This window comes from Homalodisca vitripennis, chromosome 8 (assembly GCF_021130785.1).
Source record: "Homalodisca vitripennis isolate AUS2020 chromosome 8, UT_GWSS_2.1, whole genome shotgun sequence".
NCBI classification, from domain to species: domain Eukaryota; kingdom Metazoa; phylum Arthropoda; class Insecta; order Hemiptera; family Cicadellidae; genus Homalodisca; species Homalodisca vitripennis.
The window spans coordinates 116,862,309-116,889,166 of record NC_060214.1 but is presented as its reverse complement, the minus strand read 5'-3'; the positions used below and the strand labels follow the sequence as shown (position 1 = coordinate 116,889,166).

General features: G+C 33.3%; 1 protein-coding gene across 1 annotated transcript; it reads left to right on the top strand.

Moving 5' to 3' along the window:
• Nucleotides 1-26,858, top strand: LOC124367970 (zinc finger protein 236-like). The gene is made up of 11 exons (XM_046825209.1): nucleotides 1-160; nucleotides 1,335-1,474; nucleotides 2,839-3,070; nucleotides 13,892-14,020; nucleotides 14,557-14,721; nucleotides 15,056-15,193; nucleotides 17,027-17,176; nucleotides 18,837-18,957; nucleotides 19,722-19,873; nucleotides 21,406-21,487; nucleotides 26,758-26,858. The coding sequence occupies exons 1-11, from the start codon at nucleotides 32-34 to the stop codon at nucleotides 26,841-26,843; spliced, it is 1,524 nt and encodes a 507-aa protein (XP_046681165.1). The 5' UTR covers nucleotides 1-31; the 3' UTR covers nucleotides 26,844-26,858.

Genomic DNA, 26,858 nt, shown 5'->3' with positions numbered 1-26,858 from the left:
AAGTGACAATGTTTCAGATGCGCTGGGTGTTATGGGCGAGATGGGCCTCAGTCTGGTCAGTATCCCGATCCAGATCGTTCAGGATACTCCGATTCAACAGCATGTGATGACATCTGAAGTGGTTCCCGAGACCACCACCATATATCTGGATCAGAGCCAGGTATACTTGTTGTTAATTAGTGGATCTGTAGTGGTAGAGCGTATTTTAGTGCTACTTTTCACTCTAGATATAATGGGATAAGGGTAAAAAAAAAACAGATAAGGGTTCACGAAACTTTGGGATCGTAAGGAATGTCCTTATTCTATTACTAAGTGGCGTATACTTAATGAAAAATGTATGGAGAATTACTAATGTAATGAAATATTACAAAAAAAGCTACCCATTTTCCTGTGTTTACATGGTTATATGTATCTATGAGTTAACCGTTTCAGTACCAACGCCTGGATAACCGGGTATTTTAAGAACATAAATAAAGTGCTGACGTCCGGGTGACAGGACGTTTTAAATTGACAACACCCGGTTTCCTGTCTTTATTATTATCTAAAAAAGTTAAAAATGAAACTATGTATTTTTACTGTATATGAGGCATATCCACAAAAGTACTGAGGTTCTCATTACTGGAGGAGTTTTTTTTTTTTTTTGGCATATTGACTACAGTACCTTATAGCCTGATTCCTCTCCTCTACATTGAGACCAATTCGAGGTCATTGAGACATTGAGAAGTGTCAATGTGACAATACGTTCTGTGAAAATGTCAATCCAATCTCCAGCCAAGTACGAAATGCGCGCTGTTATCTCGTTTGGAAGGAAAAAAAAACTCCAGTTGAGGTTTATAATGAGGTAAGTTGACAATCAAAATGGTCAGGTGTTAAAAAATAAACATCCTATATTTTCATTTTAGGTGATAATTTGATAGAAATAGTAGCCTAGATGTATTGAAAATAAAGTGTTCTTTTAGTGCATTTGGTTTCATTGAGTGTCTTATTTCTGTTGAGTGCTTATTTGATTGTCAAACCTAAAAATTAAAAAAAAGGTAAGGTTTTATACTGTACTTTTAAAGAGGTTTTTGAATATGTACAGTGTTAATATAAGGATTTTTGTATACAAAACAGAACAAAAATTATAAAAATTGGTTAATAAATAACAAAGTTATGACTTTTTTGAACAACCGTGTGCAAATTGCTAAAAACGGTATGTTTTTATTGATAACATCTTTAAAATTACTCTTGGCTATTTTGACCAGATTCCAAAAAAATCTGGCACTGTAAGAGTCAAAGTGTGATAGTCTGAAATTCGATACATACTTGTAATAGAATTTATTTTTGCTCGACAGTTGGCGTACTTAAATGGCGGCCAATTGGTGATCACAGACGAGGGGTTCCTAACTTCAGTTCCAGCAGAGCAGCTGACTATAGACAAGGACAGCCTGTTTGCACCGGCTACGGACAGCGTAACCGAAGCCATCAAACCAATGTGAGTCTACGCATTAGTTGTTTTATGTTTTAAACCCTTTGACTGCTGAGGCCCTAATATGAGGATGTCGTCAGGTTTGGTGAGATCTGCCAATGTTTTCAAATGAAGAGGTTTCGTAATATCGTTATATTTTTGTTATTTAAACAGATAGGGAAGTGTAGTTTGGTGGTTATTCATCCCAAAAGAGTAAAATAAAAAAAAACATAAAAATGATCAAACATTTACAAAATAGAGCTTGCACTGCCTTCACTTACATTAGGTAAGATATGTTGTAATTTGATTTTTCTATGTTTTATAAAATAGTGTAGTGGTTTGTAATTTATAATTAAATTTTTAAAACATTTTATATGTATCCGATATCACATTTACTTCAATAAAATGTATATTTTATATACTTATAAATAAAATATATTTTATATTTATTAATAAAATATATTTTTTATATTGATTTTTAAATCAAAGTAAAAATGTCATTTTAAAACATATTTTTGTTTCAGTTTATTTTACCCTAGTGCCCAAAGGGTTAAATAGCCACCATGTTAAAAGTATGGTACATCTCTAGCCATAATACATGTTGTTAACATCTTAATTGTGGCGCAAGACGTGACTTTGGGATAACTGAAACAGTAGCAAGAGACACCCACCGCAGTCAGCGTGTTGAAGTGTAGCATTGCAGCCCAGGGATTGCCATGGCAACTGAATGATAATTTTGTAAACAAAATAATAAATAGAACTGTCATACTTAAAGTAAAATCAATTCTGTTATAAATGCATAGAGAAATAAACTATAATTCCTTGCTTTCAAACCTTCATGAGTTAATAGAAATAAAAACAATCAAACCATTTTAATTACACAAATGCTCAGTTGTATGTTCGTTTACGGAGTTAGAGATCTTCGGGCACTTAAAGTAACGTAATAAGCTGTATGGGATAGAAAGAAAGATATGTTTTGTAAAACTGTAGTGTAAAAGTTTTACACATAGACGAGTATGTATTAAGTGCATACAATTTTTGGGAATAAAATTTTCTCTTATATTTGGTACAGTTTATGCCTCTCTTTAACTAATTATTAAAAGAATATAGAGAAGTAGGAAAAAATTAAACATTTGTTGTATTAATATATGAGCTCCTGATGTAACACACTAACACGAGTCATATTATCTCACTGTAATTAAATCATCAAAACAATATTAGTAAAACTTAAATTGAAAGAAAATAAAAACCACATTTTAAATTCTAACAATATTTTTGAATTGTTTTAACTCTATTTATAACAAAACCCCACAACAGCTGAAGTTAATTTGGATGAATTTATTAAATTTTAAATGATTTTTGTTAGTTTATTTTTGAACCTGTTGTTCCAGTGGCAGTCTCAACACTCTGGATCTCTCCTGCCTAGGGACTACTGAGGACCTGTTGCTGGGGGACTCTGCCGACCTGGGTCCGGAGCTGCCGCCATCACCCAGTGGGGAAGAGCTGGTCATCACCGGGCCAGAGGTCACCTGGAAGTGTAATGAGGAGGGGGCGGCCGCTTCCAAGAAAGACAGTGGGCCCGTGAAAGACTCCAACAAAGACATCCCCCCTCCACTGAGAAAGGTAAGGATGTGAATTGCATTATACACTTTATACTCTTTGTAAGTCTTATATGGTTTGTTTGAATGTATAAGGAATTTCTTCTCTATTTTTTCTCAACATTTAAACTATTAAGCCACTTACTACGGAATCGGTGATGTGATACGCTACAACTGTTGCAAAATCCGCTTGTTACAAAACATTTCCCGGTGATTAGAATTTTTCAACTCTTTTCTTTCTGCATATGATATTGAGTTTTGCAGATAGCTTAATCCCTTCAACGATTTATGTACTACCTGGCGTAAATATTACGTTTATAGTGATTGTGTAACTACTGGACGTATTATTACGTTTTTTATATAGTGAATTGTGTACTACTGACGTAATATACATTTATAGTGATTGTGTAACTAACTGTCGTAATATTACTTTTAATAGTGATTGTGTACTACTTGGCGTAATATTACATTTTATAGTGATTGTGTACTAACTGGCGTAATAATTACGTTTTATAGTGATTGTTACTACTGGCGTAATAATTACATTCATAGTGATTGTGTGGCTAGCTGACGCCTACATATTACGCTCCATTTTATGTGATCTCGATGAATATTCTTTTATCCTGCCATAAAAATTGTGCAAGAAGCATTTCTAAACAACCACACTTGTTGCAGCAATTTTCTACTAGAATGTCAACACTTGGTCTCTCTGTCCTGAGTAATTTGCAACCTACTATACCATTTTATATATCCGAACATTTTATTTATAAAACTGCTAAAAATTCTATCATATAGTTATTGTAAAAACGAGTTTTCTTAATACAGTACTTTAAGTAATAGACAAAGAAGTATTTAACCCATTTGAGTGCCACCACGGTATTTTCCAAAGGCATATGCATAAAAGTGCCACAACTCTGTTTTTTTCGCATATTTTGATATAAGCTTTTGGGAAAAGGCTAGTTGTAAAATAAACTACCCAAACAGATTTCCATCATTGATTGTTGTTGTTTTTTTTCTTAATTAAATGCAAAAATATGGATACATAATCGTTACAAAATACAAATTATGGTTTATAAAAATCATAAAAAATTTTAGTATTTATAAAAAAAAGTTATTTTACTTTTTGTTATAAAAAGTTGAGTTTGTGACCTAATTTTGTGTTTATTTCGGTATTTTTTAATATTTTTTATCTTTGATACCCATGGTACAAGGGCCATATGATTATAAATAAAACCCCATGTGTAATATCTTATTCTAGAATTTTTAAAAAAACATAGCATTAAATGGAATGTATAAACAAAATGCTACCCGGGTAACCACCGACATTTTATAAACTGTACTTCCATTTGTCAGAGTTTAGAAATTACTTAGTAAATGATGTGAGTTTTCCCCATTAAATCTAATAAAACATTAATACAACACAAATTCATATGATTAGTAGATTATAACAAATTACTTGCCTAGCATATTTACATAAAAGTTTTACATTTATCTAAATAATAACCCCTAATAATATTTACAACACTGAAAATTCAAGTTTTTTCCGCTTGAACACAATCGTAAATCAAATCATACCTTACTTTTTTGTAAATAAATAAAAGTAAAATACTGTATAGTTACTAATTTTTATTTTGGTATTTTAACTAAAATGCCTTCTGTTATCCCGGCACATAAATCAACACAAGAAAGGCCGTTACGCAACACGTGTACCTCGTCCGCTACGTCGCGTGACCTGGAAGACCAGAAATCATCGTACAGGATACTTATCACAGCCCACTATTTTTGGAACGAGGATTTTCACTATCAGAGATAAAAATAAACTTCATTAATACTTATCCCTTTTTCTTCACACATTAATGAATCGACAATATACTCCGATATGAGTCATACTTCCTATCTCAGAAGATCGTACTCCAAATAGACACAACACGAATAACCTGACATTTTTCGAATAATGTAAAACGTTGTTTCTTATAGTAGTTTTTTAAATTAATTGATTTTGTCGTAATAACTTGTAAATTTCCCAAAATAGGTTAAAATTAAGTCAGTTGTTTTTAATAGCTCGTTAATATATTTTTGTCCCCGATAAGGAAAACTCGTCCAAAAATAGTGAGCTTCTTGATAAGTTACCCCCAAAACAACATAAGTTTCCCCCCTTCGCAGATAAAAATAGTAGAGAAAGAAAAACATAAAAACTCTGTAGTTATTGATAAGTTTGGAACCTATTGAATTAATACAGCCAGTCTTGATTATTTGGCCAACATAATCCGTGTACCACCCCACAAACGAAACATAAATATCTCGAAGCATACTAAACGTCCAAAATTGGCGACGCTGGCACTTTATGCACATTTCGCTACCGTCAAAATTAGCGACGCTGTGGCACTCAAAGGGTTTAAAAAAATACAATTTAAAGGTCTTATAACAAAAATTATCTTTTGAACAATATAGAACAATTGAATTGCCAAATGAATATAGATAAAAAACACTGCCCCCTTTTTTTTTAACTATACACGGTCCTGCTCCTTTTATGTAACTTCTTAACTGAAAACCCCAGGATGAGAGTCAAAAGGATAATTGTGTAGTGGTATTTTCCTTTTATTAGATGTAAAATGTAATATTAGATAAAATAAAATTGTATATATTAGAATGTAATGATAACGGGGGTGACAAAATTTAAGTCCTGATACACCTGGGAGTATATTCCAAACGATTGAGATATCGATTTAGCAACCTTCAACCATTCTTATTAAAATACTTCTTGTTTTTTGAAAGATTTTTGGGAGAATAAAAAAAGTTAAAGTGGGGTAATCTTTTAAATTTTCAAAATTGCAAACCCCTATCTTGTTACATGTCCTTTTAAAGGTCAATTTAAAAAGAAACACCATGGCACGAAGAAAACAAGCTCATCCGACGTGGTTCTAGCAAAAATTATGGGCAAGCTCACATGATAAGGTTGCAATTTGAACATTTTAAAGTAACCTCTCTTCTTACTCACCTTTGAAAAGGGGGAGAAATATTTATTATGATCCTCCAAAAAAATCCCAAAAAAGTGTTTTAATATATAAATAGCGTGAAAGTCATACACATTGATAACTTAATCAGTTTGGAATATATCCCAGAAACAACAGAACTTAATTTAACTATCTGTAAATATATATTTTAATAGTCTGTAACGATTTATATATTATTTTCCTTCAATTTTTCCTGCTTTACAATGTACATTCATTAACAAAATAGCAGAAATATATTTAGTTTATATAATGTGATTTTAAATTATCACCTTAGTGTCTGCATTTTGGAAGTTTTATTAGAATATTACTGATAAAGAAAGTGAACATGGAATGAAGATTAATTGCTGTTTTCTTAATTGAAGTCATTTTGCATAATGGTGTTATAATTTTGTATAATTCCCTTCCTCTACTGTAAAACAATAAATTAGTAAATTATAAGGCCTTTTCTGATTTTGTTTTTAAAAACAATACTGTGTCAACAATATTTTGGACAGGTAACCTCATTAGCGTAAAGACATTTATAATGGAAAAATCCAGTTAGGGTAATACTTCTGGATGGGTTTTAATACCTTTCCAGTTGAACCTACAACTGGCTACAACAACAGAAACCGGTATGTCACTTAAAATCTGGGCAAACCTGATGGTTGTTTCAGTAACAGCAAATGTTGAAGATATTGGGAGCAAGGTAGATCGTTAAGGTATGTCAAGCGAACGAGGGAATGACTGGAGGAGTTGGAGGCTCTTTAAACCCTCCATCCTGTTTAGACAACTAGTGACTTGTCTTGTCCGCTAAAAAATGTGTCTCCAATGTTGTAAGTGCGACGAGTCTCTAGTCGATTCTGCAGTCATATCTTTAGATCAAACTTTTGGTATCGAAATACGATTTAAGTAGGAGACCCAAATATTATATTTACATTAATCGGGAATGTTTCACAGACTAATTTGGATGTATAGTTTTTATTCGAATAATAATTCGTAAATAAGTTTGGCAACGAATTTTTATAAAGTTTGCAATACAAATGTTGGTTTTGCTGTGGCTTTTCAAGCAGATTACGACAGAGCTGTGGCAAATAAAGCTGAGATTTTTCCCCTAAAACTTTTTGATACAGGAAATTTTTGTTTGGAAAAGAGTTTGGGTACATCACTTGAGATTTGGGTAACATCACCTGCGTTCAGAATTTCATTCTCAACAAGAACAACTGTTCCTACACATCTATTCATTGTTCCATGTTTGTGACGAAAGAACCTTGAAAGCAGCCATTGTTTATCCACAGCAAAATTTCTTCAGTGTTAATTAGATGACTAGTTTCAACTACTCGCTAGTGTTTTTAGAGTCTCTTCGTAATATTATTTAGAGTTGTGTCCTGTATAAAATGCTATAAAATTTTTTCTTGTGAAATTTAGTCCAAGTTGGTATAAAATACTCTTGAAGCTATCTGTAAAATATTATAAGTGTTTTATTTTGTGAACAAATTTTGCAAATGTCGAGAGGACTGGTGGCTGCCATATTGTTATAACAATTGGCATTTGAGTCGTTGTGAAATTATAAACTTTTATTTGTTTGTGAACTATATTTTTATTTTATAAACCTATACAGTGAACAGTAGTTTTTATTTATATTTATTTACTGGGAAATAATTTTAGCGAGACATTCACTAGGTAAGCCTTTTAGTGCTAAATTTATATTTGTTTGTAAAATAGTATTTTATTTTATAAACTATACAGTGAACAGTTAGTTTTTCTATTTATAATTTATTTACTGGGAAATAATTTTAGCGACATTCAACAGGTAAGGCCTTTAGGCTAACATTTGGTTATATACAAGATTTTATACCGGGGGGGGGGGGGGGGGGGGGGGGGGGGGGGGGGGGGGGGGGGGGGGGGGGCCTAGGCTTAGGCCTAGTCAACAAATTCTGTTTATTAAATGTTTTATATTTATCGAAAAATAGTGAGTGACCCTAGTGAATTAGTCAGGGGAATTTCAATGAATGTACATATGTTTCTTTTTAATTAATAATACATTTTTACTTCATTAGAAGCATTATCTTTCAATATAATTGTGTTGTTTTTTATATAAACTTAAAATTTTTGGAATAAACTCTTCTTACGCCAACCCAAATAATGTTTACATATAAAAACCGTACAACAAAACTTAAAATGTAGTTTTTTCTTTTCTGAAATTCTATGCTCGTACAATGTAACAAAAGGTGTAAAAACTATAATAAGCATAAAAAAATACCTAAACACGTTATAAAGTTGGAATTAAAGTGGCAAATATGACACTTTTTGGTAAAAAGACATCTATTTCAATAAGTACACGTCCCCCCGGAAAAAAATATCTAAATTTTGTTATAGAAAATTAGAATTTTCTTAATGTTATCTATGACAAAAAAACCTTCCATGGGACATTTTGTATATTTATTTAAAAGTATTAAAGGTTAATTTCTAATTTTTTATAAAGGCTTTGATACTTGTTGGACATTTTCCATTTTTTACTTTTGATTTTTTTTTCAATTTAAATGAAAAAAAAAAACACATATGAAAAATTCACTAAATTTTTGTAAAAAAAATAATTTAAACTGAATACACAATGTTCCTGGTTTTATACTGTAAAAAATAATATAATATGTTAGTCCATACTTTATTTCAATAATAAACTTTCTACATAGGTTTGAATGAAGGTAAGCACAACTAGCAAAATAGTGCCTGCCATTATAGGAATTTCAACTGCCAGATGCAGGGTTAAGTGTTAAGGGCTGTTGCGACCCTTGACATAAGAGTCTGGAGAATACATGTACCGATTGTAAAGTTTCCTTTTACCACACCTCTAATCCAGTGCCTAAATGATAAAGAGTGCTGCTTATAAACATCTGGAGATTGTTTGGCATCACTAGACAGTTTGTTTATAAGCAAATGATGTCAACTCTTCTCAAGAGTGTTTATGAAGTGACAGATAATGAATCATTGTTTGTCAACAAAACCTCAGCTGTCTGACACCATGTGTTTGAAACCAGACCTCTAAAATAAAAAAAATGTTTCTTATTCCTATATTAACCCTCTGATGACTGTCTCACTTTACAATGATAGGGCATTTTAAAGTTATGTGTGTGGTTTGCTTAAAAATCTCTTTAAAAAATAGAAAACAGTAAGAAAATCCCAGTAATAAAAAAAATATAAACTTACCGTTAAATAAAGAATTTTTCTTCTTAGCCGGTAGAGTAATAAAAGATAAAAATGTAGACTTTGAGATGATGTAGATGTACACTAAATTGTTGTACTTAACATTAAAAAACATAATAAATATTTCAAATAAACTTATGTGAAGTTAGTTTAAGTTAATATTTCTGAGTTGAAACTTATCACATAACTTAAAAAAATAACCACACCAATACTAAGAATTTGAAAAATAAAAAAAGTGTTCTGTAGTTAAATTTGGACTATTATTGTAATAATAAATCTAAATTTTTTAGAAAATTAGAATTTTCTTAATGTTTTCTATAAAACATTATTCATTCAAATTCAAATGTGCAATGTTTTTTTTCTCACAAAGCCTCTTATAACTGTTATTATTTTGGTTCAAATAGAAAACTAAAAATATCTAATGTATGAAAACAAATTTAATGAAACCATGAAAAAAATACATAATTCTTTATATACATATTTACATATAACTCAAAATACATTTTGTCCAATTCAGAACCTGACTCTTCTGCTAAACAGTGCCTAATCCCACTAGAATGGATGATAAAACACACTAATCTAACAAACTATTATAACAACAATGAAACAATAAACAAACATGTACCAACTACAACAATAAACCAAAACAACTACCAACACATTACAGATTGTTATATTTCAAAGACTTCCAAACATTGATTCCAGTTATACTGGTGGAAAGGGAATGTATTCCTTTTTCATACTGTATAAAGTACGATATTATCGCATATCTCTTTATAGTTGTTAATTGACGATAACTAATGATCGCACAGTGCGACTCTATCAGTACAATTGGGTCTAATTGAGTCGCACATTGCGATCTTATCAGATGGAGGGTTAAACGAATTATATGTCTAAACCTATAATATAAAAACTAACGCCTGTCTGTGTTTCTCAATCATATAATAACTACTGGACCGATTGCACTGAAATTTTACATGGACATTTGTAGTTTCCTTGGTTAACTTAACACTTTGAGTGCTGGGCCTAAATGACATGTAACTCTGGAGAATGCTGGGCGTTTTTGGCGGTTTTAAAAAATTTATTTAAAAAAAAGTATTTAAGGTATGAGAAAAATACTTACATGCCTTAATTCAGCTTACTTTCGTCTTTCTTTTAACGTGAGATTGTTAGTGGTTTTTTAAAAAAACTACACATAAAAAATGTTTTTTTAAAACATATATTTTTGGATAAAAAATTATTTTTTGAGACAGTTTTTTTATCTAACTTACTAAACCAAGCATATATACAATTATTTACAATGACCCATTTACAAATATAAACTGTCCTTTGAATAATACAAATCATGTTTTTATGTTTTGTAGTTTTTTGACAAAAAACTATGCCGTCATATTGATGCGTCGGCATCACTTTCGCTGTCAGCACTGTTTTCAGCATCTGTAACATAATAATATACTATGTAAAATATGAATATATTTTCATTTTATTCATAAGAATAGAATATTAGTTGAATAAAGTTAATTTATTATAATACAAATTATAGTTTGATTCACGAAAACAATAACATAACCAAACTTTTAGACTGATGTTTATATGATAAATAGACTTACTTATTCTTACCTGAAGTATGTGTCTAATCTTCTTCCATTAAATCAGGATCAATGTCAGAATCGTCAAAAATACTATCTACACCAATAAAACTATCTTCATCTAATACATCACTGATCGCAACGTCGTTCAAGCTGCGAGAAGCCATGATTGCGACATCGACTGCCGGCTGCAACGAACGTCACGTCAGCGGCACGTAAACAACGCGACCGAAGTTGCTTTGTCCTTAAACTCATACAATACATCTGACGCTTTCTAGTGGTGAATTGTGTTACTAAAAACCCAAATAACATTGTAGAGTAGGCAAAACCCGTTTAAATACGGACAATGTAATATAATACCAATTGAAATGACAACCACGTAAAACTACGGGATTAGCATTCTTCGGAAGTTTCGCCGTTCCGTAAAATTACGGGATTAGCACTCTAAGTGTTAAAGATGTATTCCTATTTCGAAAATCCCTACGGGCTACTTTCCACTAGTTTTTATAACTCCCATTTTGGCTTAATCAGCAGATAATAAATGTGTTTTTAATCACCTGTCAGAGTCAAGAATGATAGGAATACTTAGGCTATTTAAATAGTTCACATTATACAAAATAACAATGAACTTTGCACTATAAGGTTAGTGTTGTGTGAACACTCACTTTCCAACTGGAACACACTATTGTGCATTTATTGTGCAGTAAATAATATCTAGACTAGTATTAGTGTAACCTGTGATTTAAAATGATATTTTTATAGAAAAAAAGTAACTATCGTGAAACAATGTAAACACGAGCCAGCTGATGGTAAACTACAGCAATCACTGCATTCTAGACCACTAAAACAGTCAGCTGTTTTAAGTCATGTGTTTGGACTCAATAATTAGTTGAATAAGACATGTTAACACGCGAGCACACGCACCCATTTTTTTTTCGTGAGGACACGCACTACGGCAATTTGCTCACATCTTACTATATTGTTTCTCACGGTCTTGACATTAATCCCTACGCTTTAATACTAATTGTTGGGTGTAGTCCGTTATATTACCTTGTTCTAGGTATTAATATTCTTTGATAACAGTTTTCCAATTTATTTAAATAAATATTTTAAAAATATCCTGTAAAATCATAGTTTCGTTTAACTACGCCGTGGCACGCCATGTTAGCAAATTGCCGCGGTCTCTATGAATCTCCGGTCATGGCGCGGGAGCACGTGCCGTTAGCATATTGCCGCGTTTGTTTGAATCAGGTTTAAAAGTAATAATTATGCCACAATTGTATAAAAATCAGTACAATTTATATGTTTTAGCGTCTAAAAAGATAGAAATATGTCATTATGATATGATAATTTTATATTTATCCTAATGATGTACTAGTTATTGTTAGAAATAGAGTTCTGTCAATTATATGTATAGTTTAAACAAAATTTAACTTATTTTATACTATTTTCATAATTAGGACTACACTGATATACAAGAATATTACTAAAATTATATAAATTATTTACCTTTTGATAAAAATTGTATTTAAATTACCTGTGTAGCCCTACTCTGTTGTTAAATACAAAGAAAATCACTTGTGCATTTATTTTTGTGTAAAAACAGAATAATTTTAGTATGAAACTTGAAAACTTGATGAACTTGATTTCTACTCAAAATCCATACTTTCATTATTGGCGTCTTCTGGTTCACCTGAACATCTTGTGCATTGTTTGCTCTGTTGTTTTTCGATTTTTCCTTCTTGGACATTACCACATTTTGCATAGCCTCCTTGATGAGCCTACTGTACATCGACAGGAATATGAGAAGGTCGAATCTTGAATATGTCAGCTAATCTGTCTTTGATTTGTCGAGGTAATGATACTTTGTCATTTACTCTTCTTTGTGCAAGGTCCTTCAAAAGTCGTCGCCTTAGATTTGAGAGAAACAAACACTCTTCTTGAAAGGACTGTATCATCAGCTACTCTTAGATTATTTACTTTGTGTATCACATAAGCATTAATACCTCCAACATTGAGAAGGAAAAAAAACAGTGTTAGTAGCCAACGGTTACAGATTCTTGACACGGAATATTGTTTTTTGCATGGCATCATTTACATCAACACCACATTGGTCTTATTGTAAAATGTAAAGATGGAGCGTCTAATTCGCTTGTTCGTGGTTCTGGAACAGACTAACAAGTCTCGTATGCGTCTCTGTTCCTCTTCATATGTATCCATATTTTACCTTATAAAGATGTTTTAAGTTCAATATCCAAAACTTGCGCACTAAAACTAATTTTAAAACACTATGTATCGATAATCATATATTGAATACACCAGATTACACGGCAGCACGCGCGTGAGCAGATCGCTAACGGTAAAAACGCGACAGCACGCACGTAGGCAAACTGCTCACAATTGGGGTAGTGCTTGAGATAAGATAAGGACTGCACATCCCGGCGGCCGGCAAGACGGTAACCCAGCCCAAGGTCACGTAGGGGGATAGTTTGCCGAGGATTACAAAAACGCCCAACCTTCTCCCGCAAAAAATGAAACAGTAGCACTCACTATTACAAAAATGCGGAAATTTGCCGCGGGTGCGTGTGCTCGCATGTTAAGTACAGTGGGAAGCCAGTTCTCCGCCTAGTGAGAACTTGAAATAGTAACAACGGAAGTCACTAAATGGGATTGGTCTATGGTCGGTACTGAACCTTGAAATTCAAATGGAACCGGTTTGAGTCTGTTATGGGCAATCTCATTGAAGGGTTATCAGTAGGTTAGTGGCAAAAGAATTACAAAAGTATAGTTTGACAAGGGATAAGATTCAATTCTGCACCTTAAATTCCCTAGCAATAGGTTCTGAATAAATGCATGTACAGTGAATCAGTTATATTAGTTAATTGTTTTCCTTTCAAATGATTACTAATAGAATATTGATACAAAGTTGACATCATTAACTGATGTTAATACACTTTGTACCTTTCTTATTTGTGGAGTCATAAAACACAGTTACCTACCAAATTTGTGTGAATGTATTTATTAGAAACATTCAATATATTCATATTTTAAAAACTGTTGCAGGGCCCTTTCAAATGTGAGATCTGCTTCAAGGAGTTTCCTCAGTATTCCCAGTACAGGAAACACAGCCAGTTACATCTAGAGGAAAAGCCACACAAGTGTCCTGCCTGTCCTGCATCCTTCAACATTCCGGTAAGTATAGAGCTTTTTTAGCATCTGGATTATAAGCCACACAAGTGTCGCACATCCTTCAAAGTTGTGGAAAGTGTAGACTTTGTCATGAAGACTTTGTCATTTTTGAAGGCTAAACCACACAAGTGTCGTGCATCCATTAACATTCCGGTAAGCACAGGGTTGTTTTAGTATCTGGAGGAAAAGCCACACAAATTCCTGGCAGTCCTGCATCCTTCAACATTCCGGTAAGTGTAGGGTCTTGGTAGCATTTGAAGGATAAAGCCATACAGGTGTCATTCATCTTTCAACATTCTGGTAAGTGTAGGGCTTTGTCATTTTTTTAAGGCTAAACCACACAAGTGTCGTGCATCCATTAAGAAGACTTAAAACATACAAAACATGTAACAATACCATTGCATTATATAGACACTTTGTATAGTAGTTAAATGTTAAAAATGAAAAGTTTTTGACAATGTAAATAGTAAACAGGCCGTTCTAGAAAGAAGTGATTGAACTGTTTTGAACCGTGTAGTGTTATACATTTTTTGTTGTAGAGCAATCTAATTCTGCATAAGGCCACCCACCAGTTGGACAACCTCGAATGTCCGGAGTGCCTGAAGAAGTTCAGCCGGGTGGCCAGTCTCAAGGCACATATCATGTTGCACGAGAGAGAGGAGAGTCTCTTCTGTACCGAGTGTGGTGACGAGTTCGGCAATCAGGTGAGTCACAAACAGCCGTTCAGTAGCAGAAAGAGGTTTTAAAGTGACTTTCATATCAGTGTGATACTTCGTGTTGCTCCTACTTCCAAAGGATTAGACTACAGTTTACTGAGTAGCTTGGGTGAGAAGAAGAAATCCATCTCTGTACTTTCTAAACGCAAGTACGGTTTACACCCTAAATGTAACATTATTAGGTGCTACATCTTCTCTTTTTATAAAAAGAATAGTGTAAGTTCTAAAGAGCCAAAATAGTGTTTAAATGTGCTTCCTATCTTTTGTGTCCTCCTTTTTTCCTATCTGTCTGTCAGTTGTTGAAGTGTTGGTGTGTCCACAGGTACAACTAGACAAACACATGCAGAGTCACGACGAGGAGTGGGTCAACCCAAAAGCCAGGGTGTACCGTTGTCCCAGCTGTGACAAACAGTATTCAAGAGCCTCCGTGCTGAGACAGCACATGAAGGACCACTACAAGGTGCGTTGTTTTGTCCTTTGATGTTTATTCTTTGTTACATCGCATGAAAGTTTGACCTCATATGCACCACAAGTTATATAACCCACACACACACACACACAATATAACCCATATAATTATCAGGTGACCAATGAATCGTAGTCGTTATTCCCTTCCCCAAATACAGATATAAAACGTAAAGAGCGTAGGTCAACGTGGATACCAAACTAGGTGCCGAGACAGCTAACTTTGATTAATTAACTATCGCTCATTTATGATTAATTGAGCGTATTATAATCACAACATATTATGGAAAGGGGAAAGTAATATGTAGCTAAAAATGAGTAAAAGTGTCATCCTGTACTTATTTGGACGTAAGTTAATATATAATAGTAAAGCCTAAACTAATCTTGCTTCTATATAATATTGAATTTGTCTCACTGTATAACTTCTGGTGGCACTCCACCTACTGCTCTGCTGTCAAGCCTAACTGTCTCGACCTTTGTTCAAACGTTTCTGTAATACTATCTACACATGGAAGAAAACTCTAATTGTAACCTGCCATCACGTAACTCTTTTACCATCGGCACAACGTATTACTTGTAGAAACTAAAAGCTATTAAGGTATTTAGAATTAAGAGGTGTAACTCCTTTAACCCTATGCACTCGAAGGCAGTATTTATAATTTGTCCTTGGAGCTCCTTATGGCCAGCTCTACTGGCTGCTCCCATTCTGTTGGAAGCACGGATTAACTTTTGCCTTAATATTATCTCAGCTCGTAAGTCCAGCTGTACTGGCCAGATATAATATGTCCATAGCTCGTAAGGCCAACACCACTGACCACTAAACATAGCAGTTATTTTCTAATGTTTTCTTTGTTTTATAATGAATGGTGAGTGTTGAAACTTATCGAAGCAGCTTTATTTTTAGTTAAGTTAATTTATAAGTAAAGCAGTACAATTTTAAATTAGCCTATAATTCTTCTCTAAACATTGACTGTGCAAATAAGTCAAATGATTCATAGTGGGCCTATACACTAAAGTGACAGAAGGGATAGAAACCTAATAAATGTTACTAGAAGACGTGTGCTAACTATTCTTGACTACGTATAGGTATGTATTTTTAAAAGTTTTCGTGTATTTCGTAAAAAAATTTAGACTGAGAAAAAGTAGAATAGTTCGTGTCTGAATATAAAATAATTGTAAAAGTCTACTTTATAACATTTCATTACATATCTTTGTTAAAAATATACATATGAGTTAAAATTCCCCAAATGTATGTTTATCTTTATATTGGAAAGATTCATGAAAAATAAATTTTAAATTAGTTTTCATTTCTTAAACATTTAAATTACTATACAAACAAATCACGCACAGGAAGTTAAAAATAATTCTAATCTGGGGAGGCAAACAACAAATATGGCCGCTGAGCTGTCAGTGAAAGTAGTGCGGCCTTCTGTACTGGCCATACGAGTTGTGAGGACAAACTACGGCAAAACTAACGCGAGCTGTCTGCAACCTTGGTGTGGCCAGTGCTGCTGGCCTTTCAAGTGCAAAGGGTTAAGGCTGCCTTTCATCTTTGAGTTGGTTGCAGACAATCCTCAAAGCTATTTGTGATAAATAATACTTCTATTGAACCAAAAATTCTATTTTGTATATTGTCAAAACTCTTTGCTTTGAACCAGATGTAGGAGAGAAGGTAAGTATAAATACAGCTTGTTCAGAACAACTTCTATCAGTTTTATTAATTAGATAAGTAACTGAAAGATTAATACCTTCTCTTCAGAGATGTGGTGTTGGCCTTATCACAGCTACCGGAGATGCTAAAATTGTAACCGGTTGTTTGGTTGGACAGGTGAAGGCAGCTCTGAGTGCCAACAGCTACAACCGAGCTGTGAGAAGAGGACGACTGTTACACTCCTGTACCGTTTGTAGCAAGACCTTCCAGAAGCCCAGTCAGCTGATACGGCACAACCGCATCCATACGGGGGAGAAACCGTTCAAGGTATATCAAATATTCAATTCGTCATCACAAACACGAAGCGCTATTAGTCCAGAACACAATTTTTTACCTTTTCAGTTGAAGACATTTTTTGAGGTGATATTTCAAAAAGTGCATTTTTTTTATTGCTGTATCAAAAAGAGCCAGGCAAACTGTACTTTTTTACAGCCGCCCACATTATATGTTGTAACTTTGTTACTTTCGCACCAAACATTAAAAAATTATCTATTAGTAATAAAGTACAACACGTTGAATTATTTTCTTTTTTAAATTTTGCTCCAAGAAGTGCAAGTTCAGAAATTTCTCACACAGTAGATGGTGTTATAGTTCTCACCCAAATTGTGTTATGGTATATAAATTCAAATTTCTCTAAACTATTTTGAAAAATAAACTTTTTATGATTGTTTATGTCAACAATTTTGTAGTTACAATATTTCGTAATTGGTTATTAATTATTGTCTTTTGTTTGGTCTGTATATAGGCTAGTTCAAACAAATTATGTTTTTTATATTCAAACAAATACATACTGTTTTTCAGTGATTATTCTGTTATGAAAAAAAACAATATTGCAAACATTAGGCTTCATTTAGATTGGTGGTAATTTTTTTGTAGACGTCCATTTTAAAAGCAGATGCTGGCCCTTCTTGCACATCTTACCGATGTCTGTAAAAACGGATGTTGGCAATAAAAGGGTTAAGGAGAGTAAAAACAAAATTATGCCCTATTGTAAACTATTTTCATACAACTGTAGTCATGGGTACATTACATCATATGGATAAGCTTTTTTCAGATGGTTTTAATCCAAGATTTAAAAAAAAGAAACACTAAAATTATGGCAGCTATGCTACTTTGTGTTTGTGGCTATGGATTGTGTATATGTACAATGTTCAGTGTCAATGAATAGTGTCAAAACATTATAGTAACTTCATTGCGTAAAAGAACATTCAATTTATATGATAATAGTCAAAAAGTATTATAGATTGACTGGATTTCAGCCATTTTCTGTCGTTAATACTTTACAAAAACTAAAAAATTAGGTTTTAAAAATAGTGGAGTAAACAGTAATTAAATTTAACATAAACAATCACTAAAAATGTAAGTGGAAATATACAATTTGATGCTCTTACTGAGGATCGTAATGTAGTTTTTATTTGTGGTATGGAAAATAATATACCTTTAAAAAGGCTAAGACTGGAAAAGTTTTCCAAGTGGTTTTCTCCTCATCTTGTTAATCTGCTTAAGCAGAAGAGAAAAACCCATAGAAAATTCAGGAGGGCTGGTGAACGTAACAACTACGGAATTTTTCCTGTCTCAGAAAAGATGTCAAGGTTGAGTTAGTTCTTTGTAAGAAATTCTTTACTAAGAAGTAACTCCTCGATGGCCAAGTGTGTTGAGGAGGAGATCACATCTTTGACTTTGTATCTAGATTTAAGAATATTGATACATTTACATTTCTCCAAAAAATTGTAATAAAGACTATTGACTATTAAAAGATAAAAATAAAAACTTTTGCTGAGTGAATGGAATACCCACTTTTGTTATCAAGGGAATGGCTGAGATTGTTGCGCCCATCCTAACCTCACTTTTTAATTGGAGTTTAGAAGGATTCCCAGCTGATTAAATTTGTTGTCAGCTGTTTGTGAACTGTTCTGTTCGGTTACAGTGTGAGTTGTGCTCAAGATCATTCAACCAGAAAGGTTCCTTGCTGATTCACATGATGTCTACACACAAAGGGATGCGCCCTTACCAGTGCCAATTCTGCAGCGCCGCTTTCAGTCAAAAAGGTACATGGTTTGTGTTAAAGTGTAGAATTAAGTTCCAAAATAAAAAATCCTCAATAGTGAATTTTTCCTTGGAAATTCCATTAATTTTCTTTGATATAAAATTTGACAAATACATTTTACGTAAAAAAGGTATTTTTAGAATTTAATTTAGAAATCTATTCTCTAAAGGGTGCAATTTACTGTCACCAGTGAGTAATTTATTATTTTTTTATGTTAGGCTAAAATTATTAGGATGTCTTGATTATTTAATTACCCTTCTTTTTAGGGCAATAATTAAATGATCTATCTCAAAATAGTTTTAGGAATTAGTTTTGTTGATATACACCTTACATGAACTGTGCCATCACCATCATCTATACTAGTGTGCAATGTTCTCTGAGGAACTTCACCTGATTTCAAAAAAGTATTCATTGCACAAAGATAACCACATTTCATTCTTGCTCCAATGCATAACCATTCCGGTTTTATTGTCAATGCAATAAAAAAATATTCAATTCTATTCTATCCTTTGGGATGTATCTCTTTAACCCTCTCTGTTCCCATACATTTTTCAGGGTGATTGCATACGAGTTGTGTAATGAAATTGCATGTTTTGTCACATTGTATTAATACTCTGCTTTAAAAATGGAGTATAAAAAGTATTCGTTGTTTTTGTAATGTGGTTAAAAGACACATCTTTTCAGCATCATTTGAAACATTTGTGAAATCCGGATTTGTTGCAAGTTTTACCGTTGCATGAAATTATTGGTGTTGTTGCGATGCAGGAAACTTGCGTGCCCATGTGGTGAGGCTCCATTCCATCCCCAACACCCAGGAAACAGTGTACCAGTGCAAGGAGTGCTCTTGTGTGTTCCGCAAGCTCGGCAGTCTTAACGCTCATCAAAATCGGATGCATCCTCCGTACACCAATTCGCAGGTGATTACTTTAATTTATTAGATGTTTTAAAAATTTAAGTTTCAGTTCTATATTAAAATTTTAGTTCTTAAGCTTGGCATCTTATTCACAACAGAAATATTTCCTCCTGTAATTACGTAACGATGTGATACACACAAGGCAGAGCAGTTCAGAACCAAACTTAAATATTATATTAAATAACCAAAATGTATCTCAACTAAGTAAAACAAAATTATTAGTTTTACTAATCAATGAAAGTTTAGGTTGGGATTTATACGTTAAAAAGTGTTTTGAAAAAATATCAGGTATATTTGCTATCAGAAAATTGGTTACGTTTTGTAATTTAGAAATATTAAAAATCATTTACTTTTCTCTGATTCAATCCCAAATTTTGTTTGGCTTAATTCTTTATGGTGCAACTACTAAAGCAAATCTGGAGAAAATTCTCCTAGCACAAAAAACAGCTGTTAGGAAAATATTAAATCTTCAATGGGGAGACACTGCCATGGCCGGTTTTATTGAGCTGGGTTTTATGACTGTGTATATTTTATACACAGGTTTTATAGTTTGTATATTTTACAAACAGTACTTCATTTTAAGAATTGAAATTTATCTATTAAATAATTAACAGTAACTCATGGTTAGTTACAATACTCGAAATTGGAATTTAATTATCTTGGAAAAGCCAAATTTAGAAATCTATTAAAAAAACCCAAGCTACACAGGTCAAACATTTTTTTCAAAATTACCTCTTTACATTAAAACACAAAATAGTACACACAAATTTAGGAAAGATCTTAAACTGTTTTTAATTTAGAATCCATTTTACTCTTTTTTGAAGATTTTTATTTTAATTATATTTAGGGATTTATGAGTTTTGTGTTTTTATAATAAGGCCTATATTGTTATACCTAGTTTAATGTAGCCTAATTGATGCAATTCATGTACTAAAATATTGAATAAAGAGATACTGATTGATTTGATAACTCTCAGCATATCAACGTAAGGCCACCCCGGTAACATCATAATATAGGATTTCGATCAGCCAACTTTAGAACCATTTAATTTTCAATAATATGCATCGGCATCCAACGTACCATTTAATTAACTATTTAATTACAAAATGACATGATAAATTTAACACCAAAGCACCTGCAAGCATGGTGACATACTCAGCTTTAAAACCCAAACGTTCAGGTTTGAAGACGTATAAAAAAAACGTAACTTGGCGTTTGTATAGAACAGTACACACCAACTGTTGAATGTAAATTATCATGATCCTGTCCCATCAGCTTTGGTATAAAACATGTATGAGATTATAAATTAGCTAAAGAAATGATTTCAATGCAGGAAGGAAATGTTATGGTAATGTAGAAGTAAGTGAGTTGACATATATTGTTTTACAGTTTGACTACACCATCCTTAGAATTGAATTGAGGCTATATAATCTAAATACCACCTATCAATAGAAACGTTGAAATGTTAATACATATTCTATCATTACATAATGGTTTTTATATAATTTGTGCTTATTCAATTCCCTCTGCTTTCAGGATGTAAAGAAACCTGTTGATGTTAACCAGATCAAAGTGAAAGCACAGATTCCTGCAGGACTGAAAGATACCTCGGATAAAGGTGAGTGCTGTAGCCAGTAAGTAAGTTTTCAGGTTTTTTGAAACTGAAATCAGATTCCTAATCTGTTTACTATATTCAGCATGTATCCATTGGATCAGGTGTACTGGGAAACGGCTCACGGTTATTTGTTAGTTATGGAGCAATTTTACTGATGTAGGGGAAAATTACACACTTGTTTCCTTGGCATGAGGGAAAAATGTGTCCAAGACTGCGGAAAGTTAAAATAAAAATATATACAACATATAAATATTGTTTATCATTACAATGTAAGTAGCAACATATTGTTGCGTTCTTATAAGATCGTCCTAACTGAGCTCTGATATCATTTTCATAGTTATGCATTTTTGCGAGATAGAATCAACAAAAGGTGAACACAAAGAATCAAGACAAGACAAGACATGTCTTTATTTTTACATTCATCAAGAAGGAAATGGCGTCAAATACATATTATCTTAAAATTTTTCCCTGGTTTGTTGTCATTAGCTGCCTAGGTCTTCACATTCTCTGCGAGTCGGCTCTCCAATTCAAGAATTCTTTTACTGAGTAAAAGGGTCTCTTTTGGAACCAGGAGTGCAGGCTTTTCTTCAACTTCCTTCCTTCCATTTTCTTCAGCTCATCAGGGAGATTATTGAAGAATTTTTGCTCCAGCATAGGTTGGTTTTGTTTCAGAGAGAGTTAACTTGTGGATCGGCAAAGTAAAGTTATTGGCATGTCTAGTATTGTAAGAGTGAATGTCTTGGTGCTGTTGGACATTATGAGTTGTAGCTATCACAATACACTCTACAGTATAAAGGTTGACTACTGTTGATAACCTCCACTCTTTGAATACCCCTCTACAGTTCTCTCTAAATCCCAAGCCGGCCATGATTCTTAGAGCCTTTTTTTGAAGAATGAGGATTCGTTGGAGATTTCTTTCAGTTGAAGATGCTTGAAAAATCTAGAGAGTACAATTTTCTCAATAATTTTGGATTCAGTTGGAATCAAAGATATTGGCCTAAAATTTTCTATGTGGTGTGTGTTTTACTGGATTTTTTGTGAAGAGGGATAACTTTGGAAATTTTCATGCTTGAGGGGAAAGTACCATGCAGAAGAGACAGTTGTGTGATATGAAAAAGCGGTACCACTACTTCATTTTTACAAAATTTTAGAATTTTTGAGGATATTTCATTTAAGCCAAAAGAGGATTTTGTTTTTAGTGAGTCTATTACTTTACTTATTTCTTCAATTGATGTGGGTTCCATAGAGGTCAGTGGCATTTCAACAGGTGGGTTCTGAACAAATTGCATTGTTGGGTTGATGCACAGGTTCTGTTTGAGAGTTTCATCAGCAATAGTTGAGAAATAGTTGTTAAAATGGTTGGCTATATCTTTTGGGTCGTCAAACTATGAAGTCAAATCCAGAAATTGTGTCCTTGTGCTGATGATTTCTCTTGCTGTTTATGATCTCCCAAACAGCCTTATTTTTGTTAGCAGCATTATCAATATGAGCAGCACTAGCCTCTTGTCTTAAGGTCCTTAGTTTTAAGTCGTAAGCCTTCTTTAGCTGCGTAGAAGTTTGTTTATCCTCTTGGCTGCCAGAGAGACAATATCTCTCATTTGCTTTAAGAAAATCTTTCTTTAAGCGGAGAGCTTCTTCGTCATAGCACGGTCGAGCTTTTGGTTTTGCCACAACTCTGAATTTCTTGATTGGACAAGTGAGATCTAAAAAGTATGTTATTGTCTCCAAATATTGTTTGTAGGCCTCTTCCACACTATCTTGTTGAAGTACATTAGTCCAAGATTCCTCAGCCAAATATCGTTTGAGATTTATTAAGTTCTCTGGACTTACATGTCGATGAGAGGAGGTAGTAGTACATCAAATGTACACCAGGAATCGCACACAGTAAAATCGATCAGGTTTGATGAAAGAATTGTGGTAGTATAATACATTTTATCATGTACCCTTTTAGGATAATAAAAACATGAGATTAGGAATCTTCTCAGATATGTTAATATTTATACTTTTCATATGGTTACATCAGGACAATGTACATTTAAGTTCAAGTCTAATGAAAAAATCAAAGAAAGGTGCCTAGGAAGTTAGTTATACATATATGTTGAGTGCATAGGAAGTTATAAATGAACAAATCTTGTCCCTTGATTTTGCAGAAATCTCAGATTTGGTGGGTGAATAGAAGAAAACGGAGGTGTATAAGACCTTTAAGATTTACTTGACCTTTGTGGATCACTGACAAGATATCTGATCATGAAATTGCCGAGCCTTATGAGCCACAGAGACGAACTCATCTTGTCATAGCATACTGTTATTATTATTAATCTCCTGTTATTGTGTTTCTAGACTGCTCTGCTTATTGTGTGTGGATTTCATTAATTGTGACGAATAGGTAGAAATGAAAGATTTACAATTTAGGACTTAGAAAATTAACATGATGGAAGTTGCTGGCACAAAGGTTTGGTTGGAACAACCAGTCCCCAAAGCTGACTATAATTTTAACACTTTGAGTGCTGGCCCTAAATAACATGTAACTCTGTAGAATGCTGGGCGTTTTAGGTGGTTTTCAAAAGTTTATTAAAAAAAAAGTATTTAATAAGGTATAAGAAAAAGACTTACATGCCTTAATTCAGCTTACTTTCGTCTTTCTTTTAACGTGAGATTGTTGGTAATTTTTTAATAAACTACACATAAAAAATGTTTTTTGAAAAAAAAAATTATTTTTTGAAACAGTTTTTTTTATCTAAACAGCTAAACTAAGCATATATACAATTATTTACAATGACCCATTTACAAATATAAACTATCCTTTGAATAATACAAATCATGTTTTTATATTTTGTAGTTTTTTTGACAAAAAAACTATGCCAACATATTGATGCATCGGCATTACTTTCGCAGTCAGTACCGTTTTCAGCATCTGTAACATAATAATATACTATGTAAAATATGAATATATTTTCATTTTATTCATATAATAGAATATTAGTTGAATAAAGTTAATTTATTATAATACGAATTATAGTTTGATTCACGAAAACATTAACATAACCAAACTTTTAGACTGATGTTTATGTGATAAATAGACTTATTCTTACCTGAAATAAGTGTCTCATCTTCTTCCATAAAATCAGGATCAATGTCAGAATCGTCAAAAATACTATCAACAACAATAAAACTATCATCATCTAATACATCACTGATCGCAACGTCGTTCAAGCTGCGAGAAGCCATGATTGCGCCATCGACTGCCGGCTGCAACGAACGTAAACAAAGCGAACGTAAACAGCGCGGCACGTAAACAAAGCGACTGAAGTTGCTTTGTCATCAAGCTCATTCAATACATCTGACGCCTTCTAGCGGTGAATTGTGTTACTAAAAACCCAAATAACACTGTAGAGTAGGCAAAACCCGTTTAAATACGGACAATGTAATATAATACCAATTGAAATGACAACCACGTAAAACTACGGGATTAGCATTCTTCGGAAGTTTTGCGCCGTTCCGTAAAATTACGGGATTAGCACTCTAAGTGTTAAGAACATTAATGATTAACATTTTTAACATTACGAGTGAGTGTTAAATGAACAAGTAATATGACATACTGAGTTACAATTGACACCAAGGTACAACTGACTTTTTAGATTTGGTTTAATACCAAGACAGGCTCAAAAACCAATTTAACTCATGATAATAGTATTCAAATATTGAAAGCTTCCTATCATGGCTCATCGGGGCATCGCCCTGAGCCACATTTCCCTAAAAGGATATGTTAACTGATACTTAGTGGGATGAGAAGATTGGAAGATCCTTTGCCGAGCTGTTCAGTTGATTGCGACAACTTCCTACCAATGATTCTGTGCTGTACACCGCTCTCCCCACAAAACGGGGTCCACAAAGCCAAGTGCAAGGACAGTTGCCCCACATCTCACTACTGATTTGATATCCTTCCACCATATAGAGTATGCAGGAATATTGATATAGAGGTATGACACTGTGACATTGTCACACAACTTAATATTCTTAACAACTATCTACATTTAGTTCTACTTACTTAAATTTCTATAATTTACCAGATGTGTTTTTAAGTAAGAAACATTTCAAATTGTTGTAGCGTGGAGTTAGTGTCTTGCGCTAGCACACAGTATACCTACATCTGTTGGCAAGCCACAGACTCCTTCAATTGAGAATCCCCAAATGTGGAATATACGCTGTTAGTTATAGCTTTCTTACTCTCTAAGGACTGATAGCAGATGAAATTCCAGTAGGGACTGTGAAGTCTATGGACAAAACGTTACGAGTGATGAAACAGTATGCAAATGGGTGAGAGTTTTTAAAATATGGCCGAAAGAATTATCAAGGTTAAAAACAGAGTGGGTGACTCTTAGGTGCAGAAAGTGAATGAAAAAAATGTAAATGAGCAGATGTTTCTTGCTTTCTTTGAAGATCTCGTCACAAACATTTGACTGGATACAATTTAATCATCCTTCATACTACCATTTGTTTTTGCATGTAAAGAAGCATCAGTGATGACAATAATGGTAAAACGGTTGTTTTGCTTTAAGTGTTAAATCAGGCGTACTCCACCTCCTCAGGCTTATTTATATATTTGGTTGGTGAACCACAGTGGGAACTCTCTTAAGCAGCCACAGTTTAAATCCCAATTTAGAATTCTGTGCTAGCGGATTCTGTAATATGAGACAAGCAGATTCTGCACTATGAGACAAGCATATTCTGCACTATGAGACAAGCATATTCTGTACTATGAGGACAAGCAGATTCTGCACTATGAGACAAGCATATTCTGCACTATGAGACAAGCATATTCTGCACTATAGGACAAGCAGATTCTGCACTATGAGACAAGCATATTCTGCACTATAGGACAAGCAGATTCTGCAGCACTATGAGACAAGCATATTCTGCACTATAGGACAAGCAGATTCTATACAGAGATTATGTATGAAAAATATTCAAGTTATTAGTGTTTATAGTTTACTTTTAGGGTTGAACCAGGCTCAATAACTGGCTATCCCACAGGATCAGTGCAATGTTAAGCATCAAAGAAAAATCTGAGGCTGATATGTGTTCGTATCAGTGAAGTAATGATGTTTTTACAGATAACCTCAACAGAAAATCTACCATTGATTATTAGTCCATGTGCCTGATCATGCTTTTGTTTTATTTCTGTTATTAGTTATTCAATAGTATACAAAATTTTATATATTTATATATATATATATTTGTTTTGTTAATTGTTTTTATTTTTTTGTTTTCAGAAAATGACGCTCAAGAAGAAAAGGACCTACCGCAGCAACGAATTATAACTGTATCAAACAAACTTGAGGATGGATCTGTAAAGTGAGTATTTGGCTGTTAA